This window comes from Tauraco erythrolophus, chromosome 3, assembly GCF_009769465.1.
Source record: "Tauraco erythrolophus isolate bTauEry1 chromosome 3, bTauEry1.pri, whole genome shotgun sequence".
Taxonomy (NCBI): domain Eukaryota; kingdom Metazoa; phylum Chordata; class Aves; order Musophagiformes; family Musophagidae; genus Tauraco; species Tauraco erythrolophus.
The window spans coordinates 8697912-8720847 of NC_141467.1; the positions used below are offsets into that span (position 1 = coordinate 8697912).

The 22936-nt window shown below is 43.3% G+C and overlaps 1 protein-coding gene across 1 annotated transcript in view; it reads left to right on the plus strand.

The window, feature by feature from the left end:
• The window catches only part of PHACTR1 (phosphatase and actin regulator 1), a 323506-nt gene that overhangs the window by 250453 nt on the left and 50117 nt on the right, over positions 1–22936 (plus strand). The window contains exons 6-10 of the mRNA XM_086608443.1: positions 1441–1626; positions 2818–3024; positions 12830–13160; positions 20758–20966; positions 22501–22657. Of these exons, the coding sequence (XP_086464569.1) occupies positions 1441–1626; positions 2818–3024; positions 12830–13160; positions 20758–20966; positions 22501–22657 (1090 nt within the window). The remainder of the gene's footprint in view (positions 1–1440; positions 1627–2817; positions 3025–12829; positions 13161–20757; positions 20967–22500; positions 22658–22936) is intronic.

Here is a 22936-nt window from a genome sequence, read left to right on the forward strand (position 1 = left end):
TTTCCCAAATCTTAATAACCCCTTGAGGCAAGTGGAATGCTGTCAGACTTTGTGAAACTCTTATGGACAGCACATCAGTCAGATATCTCCAAAAATTGCTTTGCACTAGTTGTATTTTTGAGATACAAACAATATTGTTTTGATCCTTATCCCTTTGTCTTCTTTATCATGATGGGTTGGCCCTGGCTGGACGCCAGGTACCCACCAAAGCTGCTCTATCACTCCCTCCTCAGCTGGACAGGGGAGACAAGATGTAAGAAAGGCTCATGGGTCGAGATAAGGACAGGGAGAGATCATTCCCTAATCACCATCATGGGCAAAAGAGATTCAATTTGGGGAAAAAAAAATTAATTTTATTTAGTATCAGTCAAATCAGAGTAGGATAATGAGAAATAAAAACTAAATCTTAAAAACACCTTCCTTCCAGACTTAACTTTACTCCTGATTTTCTCTACCTTCTCCCCACCAGCAGTGCAGGGAGACAGGGAATGGGAATTGCGGTCAGTTCATCACATGTTCTCTCTCCCACTCCTTCCTCCTCAGGGGGAGAACACCTCACACACTTCCCCAGCTTCAGTGTGGGGTCCCTCCCACAGGATACAGTTCTCCACAAACTTCTCCAACATGAGTCCTTCCCACGGGCTGCAGTTCTTCATGAGCTGCTCTAGCATGGGTCCTTTCCATGGGGTGCAGTCCTTCAGGAACAAACTGCTTCAGCGTGCGTCCCCCACAGGGTCACAAGTCCTACCAGCAAACCTGCTCCAGCATGGGCTCCTCTTTCCACAGGTCCACAGGTCCTACCGGGAGCCTGCTCTGGCATGGGCTTCTCACTGTGTCACAGTCTCCTTTGAGCACATCCATCTGCTCTGATGTGGGGCCCTCCACAGGCAGCAAGTGGCTCTCTGCTCCACCATTACCCTCCATGGGCTGCAGGGAGACAGCCTGCCTCACCGTGGTCTTCACCAGGGGCTGCAGGGGAATCTCTACTCCAGCACCTGGAGTGCCTCCTCCCCTCCTTCTTCACTGACCTTGGTGTCTGCAGAGTTGTTTCTCTCACATGTTCTCACTCCTCTCTCCAGCTGCAATTGCTATTGCACAGCAAGTTTTTCCCCTTCTTAACTATATTATCCTAGGGACACAACCACCATCACTGTTAGGCTCGGCCTTGACCGGTGGCAGGGCCATCTTGGAGCTGGCTGGCATTGGCTCTATCAGATATGGGGGAAGCTTCCAGCAGCTTCTCACAGAAGCAACCCCTGTAGCCCTCCTGCTACCAAAGCCTTGCCACACAAACCCAATACATGTATACATACAAGATCTCAGTTCAGGTTACTTATTGGCAAACAAGCTAATGGAGACAGCAAATTTCATTTAAAATTCTTTCTGCATGTTATTTATGTGTCTTCTGTTGTTATTCTGCTTTCCTTCAACTATGAACAGATGGAGAACTTTCCATACCAAATGAAGAAGGAGCTTTGGAGAACGGGCAGCCTCTCGGCTCTGGGCAAGTGCTGAGTTCCAGCCAGGTATCCCTGCCAGCCCTAGCAGAACTGGAGTCAGGTCCAGCATCTGGAGAACCCTGCTCGTACGAGGTGCTCCCAACCACAGAGATCATGGATGGCACAGGTAACATCTTGTTTACATTATGATGTAGATACTCTAAGCTGTTTGAAACAAGTTTTTGACTTCTGACATTTGGTGTCTAGCCCTGAGAAGTCCTTGTCAAAGACAAATGTCTTCTGGTGGAGAAGGAGGTGACAGCATACAGATTGTCACTGGATGCTCCATGAGAAATTCTGACTGACTTGGTGTAGAAGTAACCTGTACTTCTACACAAGTAACCTCTTTGTGAGTAAGGCAAAGTCTCTGCACTTGGTGAACATTTAAGAGTAGATTTCTAACTCTGGCTATGTCTCAGCTGTGCCAATGAGCTCTGGAGCAGAGAGCTGACAACATTTTTCAACCTTAGGGTACAACATCATGCCCTTTAGCTGCCACATGGTGTTGGGTGGCGTTCACACCGTGTATCTTTCAGTAGCTAACCCAACCAGCTGCCCTACCCTAGGAGAGGCTGTCTGCACTTCTTTCCCGGCACATGCAGAGGGGGAAGCAATGCTGTACATCTAGGTTTGCTCCCCTTTCCGCATCGCCTAGAGCTGAGAGTTGTGGATGAAGGTCAAGTGAGAAAAAATGACTGGTAGACGTGCTCATCCATAGTCTTAGAATCATAGAATCATAGAATGGTTAGGGCTGGAAGGGACCTTCAGAGGTCATCTAGTCCAACCCCCGTGCAAGGAACAGGGATATCTCCAACTAGATCAGGTTGCTCAGGGCCTCGTCCAACCTGGCCTTGAACGTCTCCAGGGATGGAGCATTGTACATGGAGGGAGTCTTGTACAGCTATGCAGCCTCTTTGAAATGGAGAAGGCCCTGGGAGATGTTTTTACATTTATAGGTTAAGTTTAGAGACCACCTGCTAACATACCTAGTGCTGAGCAAGCTGTGGTCCAGACTGTCTGTGACATTTTAAGCCTCTTGCTTTGTGTTCAAGATGTGGGAATATGTCCCAGCCTGGCATAAGTGAGCTGGCTTCTGTCAGAGGTAATGAAAAACTCGGCTGTTGTGTAGATGTGTGTTACTCTTCCTCTTTTTCTCTTTCTTTCCCTCCTCCTTTCTACGTTATATGATGTTTGAGTGAAATCTATTAGTCGTTCTTAATCTGCATTGCTGCGCTGCTTTTCTTGTCTTACTACGGCTGTATCCGCTGCTGCTTCGCTCATAACGTTGTTGCGTCTATGATGTGGTTGTGTCCTCCAGTGTCTGAAGAGAGCCCCACATCCAATGAATCCGGAGTCCTCCTGTCCCAAGATCCTACAGCTAAGCCAGTCCTGCTACTTCCCCCAAAAAAATCTGCCGCTTTCCCTGGAGGCCATGAGGACACCCCAGTGAAACAGTTGTCCCTCCTCAAACAGCCCCCTGCCCTGCCTCCTAAACCTATTGCCAGGATTGCCAGCCACTTAACTGGTAAGTAGGTGTTCCTGGACCCTCAGCACCACCATTTCCCTTATAGGAAAAGCCTGCCCTTACAGCGAGGTTCTCAGTGTCCTTCCTCCTTCCGTAACGCTGTTTGCACATGTTGTTGTGTGTGCTGGTAACGTATCTGTGTGGTACCTAGGGCAGGGATCCCGAAGCGTTTTCGGGCTGTAACTTCATTGAGGTTGCTTCAGGGCACTTCCCCTCTCAGCTGTAATTACCTAACACCGCTGCGTTTCCTAACCCTCCTCACTCTTACTCATCAAGATTCACCTTCACCACAAAAATTGCAGGATGTGCTTTGATGGGAAAGGAAGTATCAGGAAAATAGTAGGATATCTTTAAACTCCTTTAATGAGAAATGGGGTGAGGGTTGAGTTTTGCTTTCTCCTCTTGCCCTTTGTTGGCTCTCCCCTCAGCTACCATCTGGGCAGGTCCCCCTGCACGCACCTTTTATCTTTCCATGTGTTTGTCTTTTACTTGGCACTGCGATCCTTACACAGGCTATTCTGTCCTGTGGCCTACGTGCTCGTCCTTTCCACCCCTGTGCTGACTACTCCCCTCCCACTGCTGAGTCCTGATGATGATGGGCAGCTCCAGTTGCCAATGACCAGGATTTTGGTGCCCTGCAGTTTACGCTGCGGTTTATCTCTCACTGCATGGCAGCTACCAACAGTAGACAATACAGATTCCTTTTTTTGTGTTCAAGATGTTTTTTACCAGTGTCCAGGCTCTTGAATCTTGGGGATTCGAAGCTCTAGATACATGCAGAAAGAGGACTGGGGGGGTCGTACCTGACCTGTCTCCTCTCTCCAGTCTCTCATTTAGAACACTGAAGCAAAGGATGGCTACGTTTACACAGGCTAAAAAAGATTCCCTAAATGCTTGCCTGCACCTTCTGAGCATGCTGCTCATAATTGCAGCTGCTGCCCAGGAGGCAACATCTCAAAATCCTGGATTCAAGACAAGGTGTGATGCGTAGAGCGCTGTACTAGGGCAGCTACTGGTCTTCTCACCAGGTTGCTCTTCTTGTGTTAATGCTGCCCTGATCTTCTGAGGTCTGATGTGAGAAATGCTCAGCTCACGTTCATAATTCCAGTTTGGTTTTTTTTCCTGGCAGTTAATACCCATTTTATTTGGGTTAAGATATATATCAGGAAAGAGCTCATTAGGAAAGAGCATGTCCTGGTTTCTCTCATATCTCTGCATAGTCTTTTCATGTTTCTGTTTGGATGGCCACACATTTTTGTTCTGTATAGTTTTGTTCGTTTTATGTGGAATCTCTTACTTTCTTACCTGCCAAAATCTACACATGAAGGTTAGCATTTTGCCTTGTACTACAAACTGAATGGGCAGTGCTGCAGCCTGGAAAGCCAGACAGCAGTATTAATGGCTTCAAGTGAGGACAAAACCAGCTTCCTATGATCTCCCATAACACTCTGTCCCAGTTACGAGAAGCTGCTCAGAAATGAGGCCAACACAGAAGAAACAGAAAAATAGGAATGAATAGCATAGGAAAAACCTCAGGTACTAAATGTCCTTTATTCATAAGCCTTCTTTTCTAAGAGATAGAAGCAGAATCAAAGGATGGGTGCTTCTGGTGGCTTTTTTTGCAGATGGAAATTTTGTGTGAAGTAGAATCAGGCTCAAGCTATCAGCATAAATCGATTGCCTGATGGTGATGACTTTCCAATGAAACAGAACTGTGACTTCTCTTACTTTGTGGTGGCCTTTAGAGGTCTTTCATCCAGTCCTAAATAAACTCTTTTATGTGCATATAGACAGACTCTTGTACGTGCATATACAGAACCCTCAGGGAAAAGGAACAGAGATTCAGATTTAGTCTTAGGACCCTAATTTAGCTGCCAGTTATTCCTGAAAGCCTCGTTTATACATATCATAAAAATAAAAGTACTGAACTTATTCTTAAGTGTCTATTTACTTTGGTGGTCTAAAGGAGATACGTGTTGTTCAGTGCCTTCTGTTCTCCACTGGCAATTATTTTAGCCATGTATAATCTTTGGAAATGAGCAATCAGTCCTAATGAAGCACCCTCATCAGTGAGAAGCAGAATTAATGCTATTCTTTTACTAATTACTCCAGAGACATCCTGAGCTTGTGTGTGAGAAAAAAAGTAAAATCTGAATTCTGGCAGTTGAAGTGAAGATTCTTCTGGTTTTGCTGTGTACCCATTTTTCTACTGAAGATTTTGTGACAAAGTTGAAGGACAAATTAAGACATGCTGGGTGTGGCTAATGGAGAGTGACAATGGTTTAATGATCTGGTAGCTCTGTTCAAGAAGGCTATGAGGGGAAGTGTAATCTTGTGAAGGGTTCCGGTACACATCTGAAAATGCAGAAGCACCTCTCAACTTGCACCTTAAGATAGATGTGTATGTATGTGTACATATGTAGTTCTATTTAATAGAAACATGGCTTATACGAACATGACTGAGAACATATATTATAAAATCTCTACAGGCAGCAGGAAAAAAAAAAAAAGGAACAATATTTCAAATACAAAACCTAAGGATAGAAAAGCTTCCATTGAGTCTTGCTGTGAATTTATCTCAAAGTTCTCAGTAAAAGCACAAGGACTGATTTGCAGGGTTTGGCAAATGACTTAATATAAGGTTTAAAAACGGAAAGGAAACATTCCTTACCCCGAAAGCATTTATGAACCATCTCAAAGATCTATGTGCCTGTGCCAAGACAAAGATTGGCCTCTCCCTCAATAAGAAATGCACATAAAAGAGCAGGCCTAAAATAAACATGTAGGAGCGCATTTAATTTTGGGGAGAATGAAAAGGAAAAATCTGTTTTAAAGGTGACAGGAAGAGAGGATTGCTTCTAGCAAATATAAATCGCACAACCTTGTCATGCTTCTCCTCAAGGGCTGAGGTACTGTAGGGACGGGACAGTGCAGGAATGGGGACAGAGCCAAGAGCAGACTGTGGAGCAGCCACTGGGAGTGGGGCCACCACCGCTGCACCTCCCATGCTCCTAACAATGCTGCCTCCACAGGGAACATCCCTATCACAGCACTAGGTGTGGAAGTGCCCATGCGGCCCTGTAAGACAGCAACCCTAGGAGAAAACCATGATCCTTAACTGTTTTGATACTGTTGTTTCTCTGCTACGCATTTCCTGTTGACCAGTCACCTCCTGGTGAGCCTTCTACTGATTTTCTGATAGGATTATTATTAGACAATGTTCACCGAAAGAATTTCTTTGATCATTTTAATTCTCCAGTATCCACATGCAGAACCTAGGAATTTAGGACAACACTTGCAACCTCTTTACTTCATTGAAAATGTGGGAGGAATCAAAATAATCACGTGGGACCAGATTTAATCGGACTGCTGGAGTAAAGTCCCCAGATTATCATAAAATCTTTAATGGCCGAAAGTGACAAGAAGACTGGTCATATCTGATTTGATAGACAACATACCCCGGTGGTGTAAAGTTCCTTTTGATCTTGATTCATTAAGCTGTTACTTCTCACCAGCACAAATAATGCTTTCTGAAATTAGATATTTTCCATTCAAACAACTGAATCACAAGCAACCTATAAAGTCCCCTAAAACATCAGAGAACAAAATACATGCCACTAAGCTGGGATCTCAGCAGCACCTGAGTGTATTCAAGCCCAAATTTAGCCTGATGTTACACTAGGGTGTTGCCTTGGTTGTATCTGGCCACTCAGCGATTCTATTTAAGCTTTGAAAAACCTTTTGCATCCTCTTGCTTTCTTCATTCAAGATGTTGAGGAGAGGCGTAGCACATTTTTAATTCTGGTATTGGGCCTTCTAGTTATGTCTCTGTAGAGTAAGAGCTAATTCATAATTAGAGCCAAACATTTAACAGGGTAGGAAAAGTTACAAGTCCCCAGAAGTTACTTCTGATAATGCAGACAAGCCAAGGATGAGGCATGAGAACATGGATGCGTGATGTCCTGCTGCATCGCCACAACACAGTTCATTGGTAGTTACAGCATTATAAAAGTATTTACAGCTAAATTTATCCAATAAATATTCTCTGCAGTATTTTATAACCCAATAGTCACACGTGTCTGAGAAGGCTCCTCTGTAGATGAGCCCAAGACGTTATCTACAAGCTTCCTCCTCTGTGACGTTACCTCCTGCTGTCTGATCTGGCAGGCTACATTTGTGAAGGTACAGGTTGCATTCCAGCAGGTGCAGTGGACGATTCTCTTTTCACTGTGTGCTTGAGGGAGAAGCAGCAGAGCAAAAGCAGCTCTCCTTCGCCAGCACACCCTGGTTCTCGCAGGAAACTGGACCCTGATGCAGTTGCTTTCTCCATCCCTCCTCTGCCTGCTGCTACCTGGAGGGGAGCACCCAGCACATACAGGCATCAGGAAATCTGCTCCTCTTTGAAAGCTTCAAGGTTCTGCATGGGAATTCATGCAGAGCTGTACTTTTCAGCCTTTAGGTTAGGCATGCTTTGCTCGTGCTCTCCAAATTCAACTTGAACTTGGATGCGTACCTGGTGCAGAAGAACAGCAAAGAATTTCAGTCTCTAATCTTCCCTGAAGACATGGCCGCAGAACTTGCTATAGTAAGCAGGAGATGCATGGCAAATCTTTGAGAACAGTTTTTAGCTTGTCTTTATGAATCTGCTCAGAAACTCATTTAAATAAGAAAAGAGACTCCTGCTGTTCAGGCACAAGTGATTCCCAGAGAGAAGACCTGAAAAAGTAGAAGCTACTTGTCCAAATGCTACCAGCAAATATCAGGCATGTTACCTCATTTCCACTATGGAGCTCCCTCAACAGGCCGTGGCAGTTTTTGCACAGGTTTTTTTGCCCATTACAGAATTAATTGCTTGAATGGAATTGTCAGAGTAACTCGTTAACTTTACGATAAGTTCTGTTACTGGTAGTTGTATATAGTACAGCAAAGGCCACCGTATAAGGTCATTCAAGTGGGAAGGAACCTCAGCAAGTCTCTAGTCCAACCTCCTGCTCAAGGCAGGGCCAGCTATGGGATCACACCAGGTAGCTCAGGGCTTTGTCCAGCTGGGTCTTGAAAACCTCAAAGGATGCCACCTGCACACCCTTTCTGGGCAGATCTGTTCTGCTGTTTGGCTCTTCTCAGGGGGGATAAACATTTTCCTTACAGTCCTGTTTTGAACCTCTCATTTCATTTTTGCCCACTGTCTCTCCTCTCCACTATGCACCACAGTGAAGAGCCTGGCTCCACCCTACTGATAACCTTCTCATAGGTACTGGAGAGTTGCTGTTAGGTAGCCCCCTTCAAGCTGTCTTTTCTCCCAAGTCCCTCAGCCTCTCCTCACATGGTCCAGTCCTTGACCATGGTGGTGGCCTTCTGCTCAACTCATTCTGGGCTTCTAATGTCTTTCCTGGGGAGGTATAAGCTGAATAGAAGCGGAATCATTCCTTGATCTCCTGGCTGTGCTTCTACTCGTACAACTCAGGAGGCTGTTGGCCTTCCTAGCTGTCGGGGTACAGTGCTGGCTCCTGTTTGGCATCACAAGGAGTCAAGAAAGAACTTTTCTTCCACTGACAGGATAGCAACATAGAATCATAGAATGGTTTGGGTTGGAAGGGACCTCAAAGATCATCTAGTTCCAACCCCCCTGCCATGGGCAGGGACACCCTCCACTACACCAGGTTGCCCAAAGCCTCATCCAACCTGGCCTTGAACACCTCCAGGGATGGGGCATCTACAAGCCACAGCCCAGGATTCCTGGGTCTGCCCTCTTTCTGCATTCAGTAGTTGTGTTGGGGCAGAATCTGAGGATTTTAACAAGCTTTTCTAAAACCCATGCTGGAGCAGTGTTTGCTGCCATACACCCAGAACTTCCTAGCACCCTATCTGCAGCAGTTGTATCTGCAGCGTGTGCTGACCAACTCTCCAATCATGTTCAATGGCTAGGAAGCATCAGACTTGGTGTAGTTGGTGTACAACTCCAGTGTACCACAGACACATCAGAAGAATCAGACACGAGCAAACCTTCTGTGCAGCATACTTACCTGTCTCCTGAAAACCCAAAAGGAAATGCAGCAACTATAGGTATTAGCAAAATGGTCTATATGGAAGGGGTAAGGGCTGACCTGCTTGTCAGAGGTCTGATGTGCAGCAAATATTGTGGTGACCACAACTATCTTGTAAGTAATTTATTGTCATCAGCAGTGGGAAGGCTTCTCTCTCTAACATCTCTCTCATCAATTCTGGCACAGTTATTACTTAACCATGCGCAGTGCTGAGTGGTCACAACCCTGCTGGGAACCAGCATCTTGCAGAATTGCTCATTATTCTCTTGAGCATGAAGACCCTCAGCCAAAAGAGATTAATCAGACTTGCGCACCTGGCTTCACGCAGTTTGCTTCTCTTCTGTCACATGAGTGCTTTGTGCAATGATTTAAGACTCTGGTAGTGTTCCATTGAGAAGAGACTTATCACAGAGTCCTTGTTCATATTTCCCCTGTCCAGCTTCTTATTCATCTACAGATGGCCGTATCTGATGGATATTCCATGCTGGAGACAACAACTGTTTCCACCCCTGGTTCATACATGACGTACGTTGTGAAATTAAAAAAAATCAAGGAAAGAGCTGTAAAACAGAGTCATCTCACTCTTACACGCCAGGGACAAGTTGTTCTCTCCTTTAGTCCAGGTGATGGTAGCGCAGTTTCCAACAGCGTGCCTGGAGCCCATGGATTTGAGCAAAGCCCCATTTGTTTGGCAGGCTCGCTGAGCTGACCAAGCAGTAAAACTTGCAGTACAAAGTCTCCATTACTGATGTTGGTGAAGGTACAGTGGTACGTTTCTGAGCAAATGGATCAAACTCTCCTCCCATTGCAGTCATTCTCCTTTTAGCCTTTTTTTTTTTAACAGACAAGTAGAATTCTCATGCAGGTGAAGGGCAGATGAGTAGATTTAGTGCCTCTGGTTCATTTTCCAGGTTCTATTTAGGTATTAGGGCCATATCCAGACAGGCTTAAGAACTTGGGTGCAACATAGTCAGTCTGAATAAAGCCTTATGTTAAAAATTATGGGCAAGATTTTTGGCAGTTGTCCAGTGGAGTCACCCAGCACTGATACCACTGAAAGCTTGTTGATGTGAAGGATTTCTTTAAATTTAAGCGGAAACTGAAGGTCCATACCTTTGTTGTGAAAAGCGGAAACGACAGTATGCACATCAGATTCATGATGGAGTATGTGGTTACTCAGGATAATTAAGCTACGTTTGTTCTCCCGTGCAACTCCAAAGCTGCAGTGCCTCTGTCACAATTCTACTAGATGAATGCTTGCATGAGAAAGGAAAAGAAATTTTCACTATATTTTAGAAGAAAGATGGAAGGATTCTTGTTTGCTTTATACCTGAACCATTTGGCGTGTTATACTCGCTCCAATATTGCTCTAATCTTCAGGATCACAAAAGGCAGGAAACCCAGTTGATGCTTCCAATAATTCTTTTGTCCGAAGCAGGAGATGCCTGCAGTTGGAGATCTCTCTAAATTCACTATTAAGGATGACTTCTCTGCATCAGACACAGAATGGTGGGGTGTCCAGGCACAGGCACTGTCAGATGAAGACTTTAATTGAGATACAGCAGAAAAGGATCTAAAACCAACAGTCAAACCTGCGCTTTTCAAAATGGAAGCGCAGATCTCAGTGTGGTCTTTGTAATTCAGGACCACCTCTAGAAGTGGAATTGCCTGGAGCACAAATGTGTGAAAAGGCTTTGTTACTACAAATCCCATAGGAGCCTTATTCTCAGGGTTCTATACCATTTACTCTTTACTCTTTCTGTTATTTACCTTTTATTGAAGAGGTGTGTTCTTTTATGCAGGATACAAAGAGGAAATATACACAGATAATGTGTATGTAAGAAAAACATGGTAACTGGGAGACCTTCCTGTGCTTGCATGGAAAATCCTGAAAGTCTTTTTTTTCTACTGTACAAAAGGCAATCTGCGTTAGAGGAGAGGGCAGTGCCCTGTTGTTCGGTAGTCCCATGAGTTAGACTTCAGCCTTGGTGGAGCCATCAGAAGAATTTTTGCTTTGAAGAGACAACATGTCAAGTGGCTACGATATTGCATTGAAAGCCAAAAGCCTTGTGTTCTACTCTCTGTATCTCTCCCGCTCTGCAACGTGGAAAGACTGCTTTCTCTCCATGCCTCTATTTCATCCTTGCACACCCTTTGCCTCTCCTGTGTCTTTAGCCTATAAGCCTTTTGAAGAAAGGAAAGAGTTAACTGTTGTTCCTAGCATAGTAAAAGCACTAGTGTCAAGTGGATACTGTTAATCCAATGAAGCTATGACTAGCACTAAAAAGAGTGTCATGTTGTATCTGAGCTTGGCTCTGTGGATGGTCTTTTTCCACATTACTGTCCTTAATCATTTTCAAGAAGTGTCAGTGCTTGGAAGTTGTAGTGTCAACCTTGCGCACCGTGGCTAGTAGGTATGGATACTAGTATAGGCAATACCCAGAGTAGGCCAGGAGGGAGGAAAGAATAAAGAGGGCGAGGGGAAGGATAGTTAATGCTCAAAAGAACCATCTGGAAAAGATCTTTAAAAATCTGATATCATTCAAGAGCGTGATGACCTTTGAAACCTGGAGAGCAACATCTTACTCCCAAGCTTTCTCGGGTCAAAAGAAGATTCTGGCCCTTCAGTTCCTTTACCGTGTTACAGCAAGGAGAGCGCACGGAAGCAACAAGAGGCCAAGAGTGTGCGAGCCATGCCCGCAGAGCTGCACTGCAGAGCTGAATGTCTGTGTTATTCCAGGCTGGAAGGAGCCTGGCCTTCCTCCTAAACAGAAACTCACAGTTGCAGCTTGTGACATGTATATTTGCTCTCATTTTCGCTCTTAGCGTGTGTTGTGACCGTTTCCCACACCCATCTTGGGAACTAGAAGCCCTCCCATTACTTTTTCTCCTTTCTGAAAACATTCCACAATGCAGCTCTGAAAACTTCCATCCTGCAGTTGAGTCCTAGCAGAGAGGTTTGCTTGTGGACCTCGCATTGGTTTCCCATGGAAGTCAGGGGAGTCCTTGCCTGGCAGGTCAACTAGGTGATTCAATGAACATGCCTAGAGTTAAAAAGGTTAAAATTCAGTGCATGAGTCCAGAGAAAAGTGCCTGCTGAGTCTTCTGTAAAAGAATGCATTGATAGTAACAATCTTCTGCCCTTTATCATTTTCTTCTCCTGTACTCTTTGTTTTTCCAGACCACTCCTGTTTAGTATTCACTCCCTATTTCTTTTCTTTCTTGCCCTATAATGTAATTTTTAACGCCAGATGTTTTGCATATTACAAAGCTGTATGAAATGTGACTTGTAGTAACCACAGTGGCTGGGAAGGATCAGGAGTCCCCAAGCTTTTGCTCCAGCAGTGATGGTGGTGAGTCAGCCTGTAACTTCAGGCACCAAATTGCTCTGCCCCTATTTGTGTGCCTGTCGAGCAGGAGACATCCATCCCGCTTACCTCACAGGGCTGTTTTGGAGGATTAGGGCTTTAAAGCTTCAAAGGGTGCCAAAGCCTTGTTAAGCATTGCTTAACGTGTTTATTAAGGGGCATGTGCAGCTGTGCGATGTTTGTCGTGAGACTCGGAAGTGCTGCAAAACAACAGTACGTTTTCTGAAGACCGTGCTGAGCACGCGCTGTGCAGAGTTGTCTGTTGCAGCAGGGAAAGGGTGCACGCTCCTGTGTTGACTAGCATCCTCAGTACCTGCTTGTCCAGGCAGTTACTCTGATCCTTATCGTACTGACATGAAAATTAACACAGGGCCTCTCTTTCTTCTGTTTTAGATCCTGGCGCTCCTGTGAAACTGCCTTGTATGCCAGTTAAACTGTCACCTCCACTACCTCCAAAGAAAGTCATGATTTGCATGCCTTTAGGGGGGCCAGACCTCTCTCTCTCATCCTATTCCACGCAGAAGAGCTCCCAGCAGCCTTTGACCCAGCACCATCACACTGTCCTGCCATCCCAGTTAGCAGCTCACCAGCACCAACTCCAGTACGGCAGCCACAGCCAGCACCTGCCTTCTGGGTCCAGCACGTTGCCCATTCACCCTTCAGGGTGCCGGATGATAGAGGAACTGAACAAAACGCTAGCCATGACCATGCAGAGGCTAGAAAGGTAACGGATCAACTTTTAAAATTACCTACTGATGTGCACTCTTTCCTGTTAACCTCAGTGTCAATACCACCACTTGAGTTACGTTGATAGTACTTGAATCCAGCCACAGAGAAAAAAAAAGCGCCTTTCTAGGCTTATTTTACAAGGAAAGGCTGAGGGAGCTGGGTCTCTTTAGCTTGGAGAAGAGGAGACTGAGGGGGCACCTCATTTATGTTTATAAATATGGAAAGGGTGACTGTCATGAGGATGGAGCCAGGCTCTTCTCACTGGCATCCAATGATAGGACAAGGGGAAATGGATATAAGCTGGAACATAGGAGGTTCCGCTTAAACATGAGGAAGAACTTCTTCCCAGTAAGGGTAACAGAACACTGGAACAGGCTGCCCAGAGAGGTTGTGGAGTCTCCTTCTCTGGAGATGTTCAAAACCCACCTGGACGCGTTCTTGTGTGATCTGATCTAGGTGGTCCTGCTCCGGCAGGGGGATTGGACTAGATGATCCTTTGAGGTCCCTTCCAATCCCTGACATTCTGTGATTCTGTGAAGTTTGTGGCAAAAAGGAGAGAAAGACGGAATTTCCTGGCCCCTGTTGTCCCGTTCAAGGAGCTAGATTATACAGCCAGTAGAGATGATGTTAATAGGACATGCCTAACTTGCAACATATACTGCAGAGTACGTAACTGCAGAGCTGTGGTTATGTGGAGGATTGCCAAAAAAAAAAAGGAGAGGAGGTGGAAGATTTAGAAAAGAGCAATAAAAACCAAAAATGCCACTCAACCAGGGCATCTGATTAGTGTTACCAATTAGCTCAAAACAACCTATGAGGACTTCTTACAAGTCACTCAGAGGAATTTTAATACACTATTTTGATTATTTCAATTAAATTAAATTATATGTTTGATTTTAAAATAAATATTTCACCCATTCCACAGCAGCTATCATCTTAGCAATTTGCATCTGAAGGAAGATTTTACTTTTGATCAGAAGAGAGCCCACCTTGGGGCTGTTTTCTGTTACTGTCACTTGTGGGTATCTCTGAACACTGCTTCAAACAGCCTGAGTAAGTGAAGCACGTTGTATAGATGCAAGCTGTCCTCATAGACTGCAAAATCAGCAAGCTTTGGAAAATTTGTTTTGTCTTGTAGAGGAAAATCGAGCAAGTCCCAGAATAGGGAAGGTAGTCCAAAAAATGACATGTTCTATTTAGTACCAAGGGCAACTTTGTAGCCAGCTTGTTCTAGGAGCTTCAGATCCTCCTTCTGTTAGACAGAAAGCTAAAATATTTGATCTAACAGACAAAATGCCTAATAATTCGCCCCAATACCTCTTTGTGATAATGTTACCTTCGTTATATTGCATAGTTGAAAATAGTTCAATTAGAGATGACAGATTCTCCTTACTGCATGAAAAACAGTCAAGGGTCCAGAGGTTGTCCCACACTGCCAGCTTGTTTTAGTCCCAGGATGGCGAGACCTCTGTGGTTACGTCAGGGACTGATGTTTCTGCAGCATGGAGGAATTCTCTGCTGGGGAAAAACAGTGACATCTCTCAGAGTATGACTTCATTGTGGCATCTGTTGCCTCACAGCAATGAATGCTCCAATTTGTAGGCATCCATCATGTCTGTGTCTACAAATACATTTAACTGATTTAAAGAAGGTGATGCTGTTTGGGTTTAACTGTTAATTTGAAGCTGAAGCTCTGCCGCTTGTTAAAAGCTGAATAAGCAAGGATTCATTTCCCAATATGAAGCAATTGCCTCGCTTTGCAGAAGAAAACAAGAAAAGGCTGTGGCACTGGTATTTCACATTTAAAATGAAAATGAATCCTAGTTCATGATACTGCAGATGGTTGATATTTCTTAGCTCTCTTGCATTATTATTTCAGTCATGAAATTAAGTATTGAGTACTTCAGTTATTCTCCTTGTCAAAACAAATCAATAATGTTTGCATTCACAAGAGAGAAAATAGGTGATGACTTTTTCCTCTGCAACAGCGATTGTTATTTTCATGCTATTTAGAGGTAAAAATATTTCAAAGTGTTTACAGGTCTGTGGAGCTGACACTTGCTCTTAAATTCTTTAATTGCTTTTTCAAGCAACGTTGTGATCTTAGTAAATCTGCTAACTTTTCTTGAAGATCTGCGCAGGTTTTTAAAACATATGTATATAACTTGGGAGATGATTATTTGCACCAAATGCCCCTGTTTTCTAGTATTTTTGGCCTAGTTCTTTTCCCTTAATTGTGTAAAATCTGGATTAAACCCAACAGAAATCATACCACAATATTTGTCATTGGACACTTCAGCCCAGAAGGCTTAAGGGCCTGTTAAAACTGCAAAGATCCTAGATCTGCTTTCCTCTGTTTAAAATTTGGTCTTGTGTCACATCTGTTGTGTGTGTAGGATATGCAGTGACATCCTGAGCTTTACTGTTCCTTGCAAGATAAGGATGTACCAGGTCACTGCCGTTGGGTCAGTAATCTTGAGGAGATGAGAGCCTGACAAGTCTCTGAGGCACGTTCTGGGGAATGCTAAAGTTCATTGGCAGGATTTATTTTTGCTAGTCTCAGTTTTTGCTGCGAAAGAATCCTCCAACTTTATAGAATAGTTGCTATGATGCTGCAGTGATAATAATGCTGCCAAGTCTGGTAATTTGGGGGATTATTTAGAATAGTGTTTTGTTTTTAATAAGGGAGGATCATGTAGACAAGTGCAGATCAATTTCTGCTCTAAGTTTTTTCTTTTTTTTCCTTCAGGATTTTTATTTTTCTTCCCTGCATCTAGTTTCTTTGGTCCTGGTGCAGTGGAAGCTCTTCAAGTCTGATAAACTCCGTTGATATGCACTGAATCCATAACGAGTTCATATCAATTCCACATTTTGTCCAGTAAACTTTTCTTAGACTTCACAACTCTTCTCTCCTCCAGGACTGTGAGTGTGGACAGGGACAAAGAACAAGAGACTAAAACATCCCCTTCCTCTAGCAATCCAGATTTTTCGCTTTTGCAGATGAGGTCTCTGAAATTCAGATAGTCTAACAACATCTGAGGACTGATACTTGAAATCAGTGCTTTCCCAATGAGGCAGAAGCTTGCCAAAGAAAAACGAGCTGTCCCTCTGTACCGGCCTGGAAGCCAGAAGTTATTTTGCTGTGTTTGACCTTGAGAAAGCTACTGAGCTTCTCTACCTCTGTTTTCCCCTCTGCAGGAGTGGTTGCATGTTACTGCCTCACCTAGATCTAGTGCATATTAATAATTTAATGTCTTCAGGTGCATTAAAAGCATGTAATAGCTATTCAACTCCCAGTTGTTCTTACGACGTAAAATGACAGTTAATTCCTGGATTTTTTAATTCGGCTTTATTACAGACATTATAAAACATTAAGTTCATTTGCACACTTAGCGCTTTTGAGTGCAAACATTTTCTGGCACTCGTAACATCTATTCATGACCTATTCTCGGAAGGGCAATCTGTCCCTTGTCATAGTGTGACTCTTAGGACGTATCATTTGTGCTGCCAGTTTGCCTTTATTTTCCCTGATAAATTACAGCTTTGTGATAGATTAAGTCGAAACAGAGAAGAGTGTAATTTCCACACAACCTTTTTTCTGCAACCTCTGTTGCTACTTTGTGCCCTACTGCAAACGCCTTTCCCCTGCAGCTCAAAGGATATTTGTCAAGCATAAGTAAAACTCTAGATTCTGGCCTCATTTTTTACCGTTTCAGAATGCATGTTAAGAGTTGGTGAAAATCTGACAACCCTGCCACCAAAATCCACAAGGTTTCATCCTCCTGACTGAATTTGAGAGGAAGGACCTTGCCCAAAAAGCCATGTGCCACAAACAGCAGCAAAGAAAGTTTTAGAAACCCGTTTGTGCCACTGGAATGTATCTTTAATTTTGACTCAGAGAGGCAGCCTCTTGATCCGAAATAGCCTTGCCCATATAGTTGTTGGTCTGTCTGGAAAGACGACGATTAATTTCAATTACTCTGTGGGCTCTTGTAGACCCACAACTGAATCAAGGTCTCAGTTTGTTCAGCGTGTGTACTAAAGAGCTGTGAAGTGGCAATATCTCACCCTGAGCAAGAATTGCATCTGTGGCAGAGCAGGGAAAAATCGCTGTGTCCAAAAAGACAGTGTGTAAGACCAGTTCCTCTGGGACACCCAGTTCAGCCTTAGACTGTAGATTTATGAAATGAAATGCATTAGACGTTCCTGCCAATGTCTTGTAAATCTTATAAAATGTATTTGAGTCAGAAAACATTTATCTTCCATTAAAACTTGAGTGAGAATTGCTTTTTGTCTAAACCTTAGCATTGCCTGAGGATAGAAACACTTAATATTTATAGCTCTGCCTTCTCTTTCTGTCTCACGCGTATGCCTGTGTGGTAGAAATGTATATACAATGGTTTGAAGTTTTTTCAGATTTTTGTTTTAACTGGTAAGTACAGAAGAGTGTACTGTGGGTCTGAAAACACGCTGGTAAAAATGTAACTCTTTATTCCAAAATCAAAGAGCCTGAGATGACAGATGAGAAGCATGCGGTTTTTTTTCCCACTAGATTTTACAGGAGGGATTTCACTTTTTTCTTTTTCAATTTTGTCTGTACCATGAGTGACTCATATGCTTAAATTCTGATGTTTCATTAAAATATTTTCTCACTAAAAACATTGTAAGCTATAACGGTGCCACTTTTTGGCTGTTTGATCACGTAAAGATGATGCAACAGTAATTGCAAGTGTTTGTACTAGTCGGCTATGAATTTTATTCAAATCTACATGTTAAGATACATTTATCTTCTTAAAACAAGTACTTGCTTAGCTGTAGCTTTGTTCTCTAATTTTGTTGCCAAACAGGAAGCTGATTTTAAATGTACTGTTTGAAACAATAGTGTTCTTTTTGGTAAATAATGCTAAAAAATTTTGTGGTGTAGACCGCCTGATCATGTGGGGGTTTTGCTAATGACCCAGAGGAGTTTATACACAATGGAAATACCCAGTGACCTTGATTCGTCTTTCTTAAGTATACTGCAATACTGCATGTATTTCACAAGTGCTTTGCTTAGACAGCTGACATAGTCAAAATGCTGTGGAAGAAGCTGATTTTAATCAAGAACACAAAACACCAGGAAAAATGAGGGGCTTAAAATAGAAAGTAGTATTATCAAGAAAGTGGATGATTCAGAAAAATTAGAATGAGATGAGAAGCCGCCAATTTCTAGATTGCTGGTTCAAATAAAGATCTAGCGTGGTAATTCGTAAGTCTTGTTGCCATCCGGTATCTGCTTGGTAACCTAAATTGGTGAACCACTTTGATATCTGCTACCTTATGGGCACACCCATAAGGATGCATCTGTAACCTACCTACACCCTTCACAGAACAGGGAAGCACCAACGGGTCCTGGATGCTGAACTGCTTTTTGTTCCTTTCATTTGTACTTCCAGAAGGGACTTAGTCAACTGGTCCTTACTCCCTGTGTATGTATTGTTTTAAAATGAACTGAATGATCCAGTGGTTGTGTTCATCACTGGACGTTTTTTTTAGCAATGTTAACAGAATTTCACAGCGTTTTAGTTTCTCTTGGAAATTTAATTCTAGTGTTTTTGATTTCCTACCTTTCCTCTTAAAGAGAGTTGCACAAAAAAGAGGTTACAGAGAAAACAGATTTTAAAAATGAAGTTAATGAAGTTAAAATTATTAAAACGTATCAATACATTAAAAGTTTGTTGATAATTTTTAAAGACTGTAGTGCATTTGTGTGTTGTTAGGAGAATTCAGCTGATGAATTCTAAAACTACTTCCAGGATTAAAAAAAATTAGGGGGGTCAAACTCCAATATTGAAGTCTAATACAAAAATTCACAAGCCAGTTCTTCACGAATCTTTCATACTTTGTGGTACAAAACAGAGACTGTCACTAAGGAAGTGGAGTGCCTCTCGTCAAGGCATCCAGTAAAGCTATCACACATCTCACTGTTGGTCAGTCTGCAACAGTAAATGTTGCAATTAACAGAATGATTTCCTAGAAGAAAGAGAAATGTTTCAAGTTGACTCAATAGAAAATCATTTAAAGAGAAGAACACATTTTTTCAAGACGTGGAATGCCTCCGGTGTTCTGAACAGGCTACAATATTCAAGGGACTTGAGGCTACTCAGCACTCAGTAAGGTCTGACCCAAATTTGGGTGCCTCAAGTGCAGCTTGGCCAGCACGTCGAGTTTCACACCTATGTTCTTGTGGAAAGTAAAATGGGAGTTTGACATAGAGAGGGAGTCCAACAGGAAAACGTTCCCACCTTTTATAGAACTGTTGCCTCTGCTGGGACTTGAGAGAGAAAACAGTTGCTGCTGACTCAAAAATAAACCTGGGCAACCATCATTTTTGCCTCCCAGTCTCTCATTCTCATTTCGTATTGGAAAAGCAACATGAGCTATTAGATAAAAATGGGTTGAGAAACTTGGTTCTGTTCCTGACTTTTCCTTTCACCTTCTGTTTGACTTTGATCTTCACCTCCTCATGTTCCTGTTTCCCTACTTGTATTGCATATTAGGAAAAATTTCTTCAGAGAAAAGGCTGCCCAGGGAAGTGGTTGAGTCACCATCCCTAGAGATATTTAAAAGACGTGTACACGTGTTGCTCAGGGACATGGTTTAGTGGTGGACTTGGCAGTGTTAGGTTAATAGTTGGGCTTGATGATCTTAAAGGTCTTTTCCAACCCAAATGATTCTATGATTCTATGATTGATACGTTCCTTGGTAAAGAGCTTTGAAATCAACACATAAACAGTTAGATGGTAGCAGTACTGATGAGAGGTCTGAACTTAGTAAGTTGCAGGAGATGATCAATCACACTTTATGTGGCAAAAGAAATATGATGTTAGCTGCAGTTCAGCTTGATGTCCAGCACCTGGCTGGAGTGAGCAGCTGGGACAGGAGAACAGATGTATCATCACTGCTGCCCCCACAACACGTAACTGTGCCATTAGCAAAGAAACCTCCCAGGCTTTAGCTCCCTCCCTTGTTATTCTCACCAGCTCCCAAAATCTCTTTTCTCCAAGCCCAATTTCACACGCTCGGTCCCCTCCTCTTCAGACAGTCATGCCCATCCTTCCCCTCAAGTCAATCAACATCTTGCCCAAGGAGTGCAAGTCATCGTTTCCCTCTGCCTTTCTACAAGCTATACCTTTCCTCCTTCCCACTCTCTTACTCCACCTTTTGCATTCAGGTGAGGCATTTTCTCCTGCATGCAGCGGAGTGGTGACACAGACACCAGGCTGACAACATGCTTATCACTCTGAGTAGCTGGTGCAATTCCCACTAAGCCTTGAGACTGTATGTGCTGAAGATCTTTTATTCTCAGTCCTGGATGCCAGTATTTCTGCCTGCACGCTGTCCTACTTTTCCCTAACAAGTATTGTACCTTAAATCTCATGTATACTCAGTTTAAACTCATTAGATGCCTTGCTGGTCATGAAGATCTTTCTGTCCTAGTTTCTTCTCAAAGAGGCATGAAAGACCTCTACTTTCCTAAATATAGTGAGAGAAGCAACTCAGTCTTCCAATGAGCTGTTTCCTTTAGTTTATTTGTTTTTCTTTCCCAACAGCTCTGGTTTACACACAGGTGACAGTGTTACAAAAACAGGACCTGGGGGCCTTCCAGACATGAGACAAGTGCCAACTGTTGTGATCGAATGCGATGACAATAAAGAAAATGTGCCTCATGAAACCGACTATGAAGATTCTTCCTGCCTCTACACAAGACAGGAAGAGGAGGAAGAGGAAGATGAAGATGAGGATAACTCATTATTTACAAGTAAGACTAATTCCTTTTTTTCCTTCTCATTTATTTAATTTTTCCTCTGAAATCTCAGTAGGCAAGGGAAACACAAGGCCCGTGAATTTTCTTTCTTGACCATGGCTTTTGCATCTTTCAGGGCTTGACTACATGGAGACACTTGATAAATTAATCCAAAATAACAAGTGCTATGAATTCATAGAGTTTTCCCTAATCTCTATCAGTCCCTGTCTGGGTAGCAATAAGACAGAATTCAAATGACTGGTTTTGGCATGTATTAGTTCACTTCCAAATTGACTTTTGGATTCGCTTTCCCAAGTATCTGTGGTGTAGAGAAGCCCTGTCTTTGGCTTATGTCAAGATCACGTCAACAGGGTTACTTCAGGAGGATGAAATAAGTGCCACTGAGAGAGAATCAGAGCGTTTATATGTAGTAAGTATTAAATTATGTCAGAATCGTTAAGTCTGCACTTACGATTGGGGGTCATGATCAGAGAGTTGGGCTCCGATAAGAAGAGTTTAATTGATAGCCATATTGCAATTACAGTCTGGAGAGGGACCTGTGACCCCTTCCCGAGCTGTCCGAGAAACTCATCTCCTGCCTTGGTGTGGCATCACAGGACTCTGCCATGAAGACAAGATACCATACTTTGTGTATGACAACTGCTTGTCATCCTGCAGGTTGAGCTGAGATTTCAGGCCCTTGGATTTCTTTTCTTTGGAAAACTGGCAGCAGTACAAACAAACAACGCCCTTTTTAAAACACACACAAAGAAGTTTCTAAAACAGGCGTATTTCATCTCCTCGGAATCCTCCCTCACCCCGCAAGTGAAATTAAGCAGTCTTTACTCTTAAACTAAGAAACAGAGCAGAACTGCACTATCTCGCAGTCTCCTGCCAAAGCCCCAAACCTCTCAGAGGGTTGTGTCTCTCTGTCTGCATGTGTCTGTCTTCCTTGCTCAACGTGCTTTGAGTGCAAGCCTAAGACAGCAAGCTGGAGCTGTGAAAGGCCACTGGTTTTCACAGTGTCTTTGCCACTGTTGCTGCCTGAGAAGCAGTGTCAATTAATGTACATAGAGATCCGTGCTGCTTCTGATGTACTTTTGATTCCTTCTGGTGCTAGCTTGAACGTCTTGATATGACATTGCAAGAGGGAGAGATACCTCTCTGTTTCCGCGCGCTGTAGCTCTGCTGCCTGCCCAGATTCTGAGGGTGAATTATTCATTCCGTTACGTGGTTCAGAAACACTGTGCTAGAGAAAGCTACAGATTCTACTAGCAATACTGAAACAACCCCTTCTTCCCCACTCCCTTTTATGGAGCAATATTTTAATTTTTTTTTCCTGTATACCTGCCAAATTCAGCTTTTCCATATTGTGATATGAATTAAGGTTAATTGAGCATGTGAAGTTAATTGACGCCCCTTTTCCCACAGTCCGTACCAGTGTAAATGAGAGCCCAGCATCCTCCCTTGGCTAGAACTTCTTTGCCTGCTGCATGCTGTACTGAAATGATGACACCTCCTTTGGCAGAGCCTCTCCTCTCTCCCACAGGTTCTCTGGCAAGGAAAGTCTGCAGGAAGGACTCTTTAGCAATCAAACTAAGCAACAGGCCTTCAAAGCGAGAGCTGGAGGAAAAGAATATCCTCCCCATGCAGACTGATGAAGAGAGGCTGGAACTTAGGCAGCAGATTGGGACAAAGCTAACAAGGTAGGAGACAAACATTTTTCTAACTCTTGCTTTTGGTAATATGTGGTGGGATGCAGTTTTTATCCTTAGTCTGTAAACATTTGAGATCTATTCACAATGTTCAAGAGGAAAAGCCATGGGGGGAAAAAAAGACTCTAGACATTATTTCTGCTCCAATATAACTTCCTATACAACACCTCTTTTCATTTTCCTGATATATCCTATGGGATCTTTGGTTGTGTCAAGTATCAGCATGAACTATGTGGATTTGGTTGTTTTCAGTGCACCATTGGGAAAAGT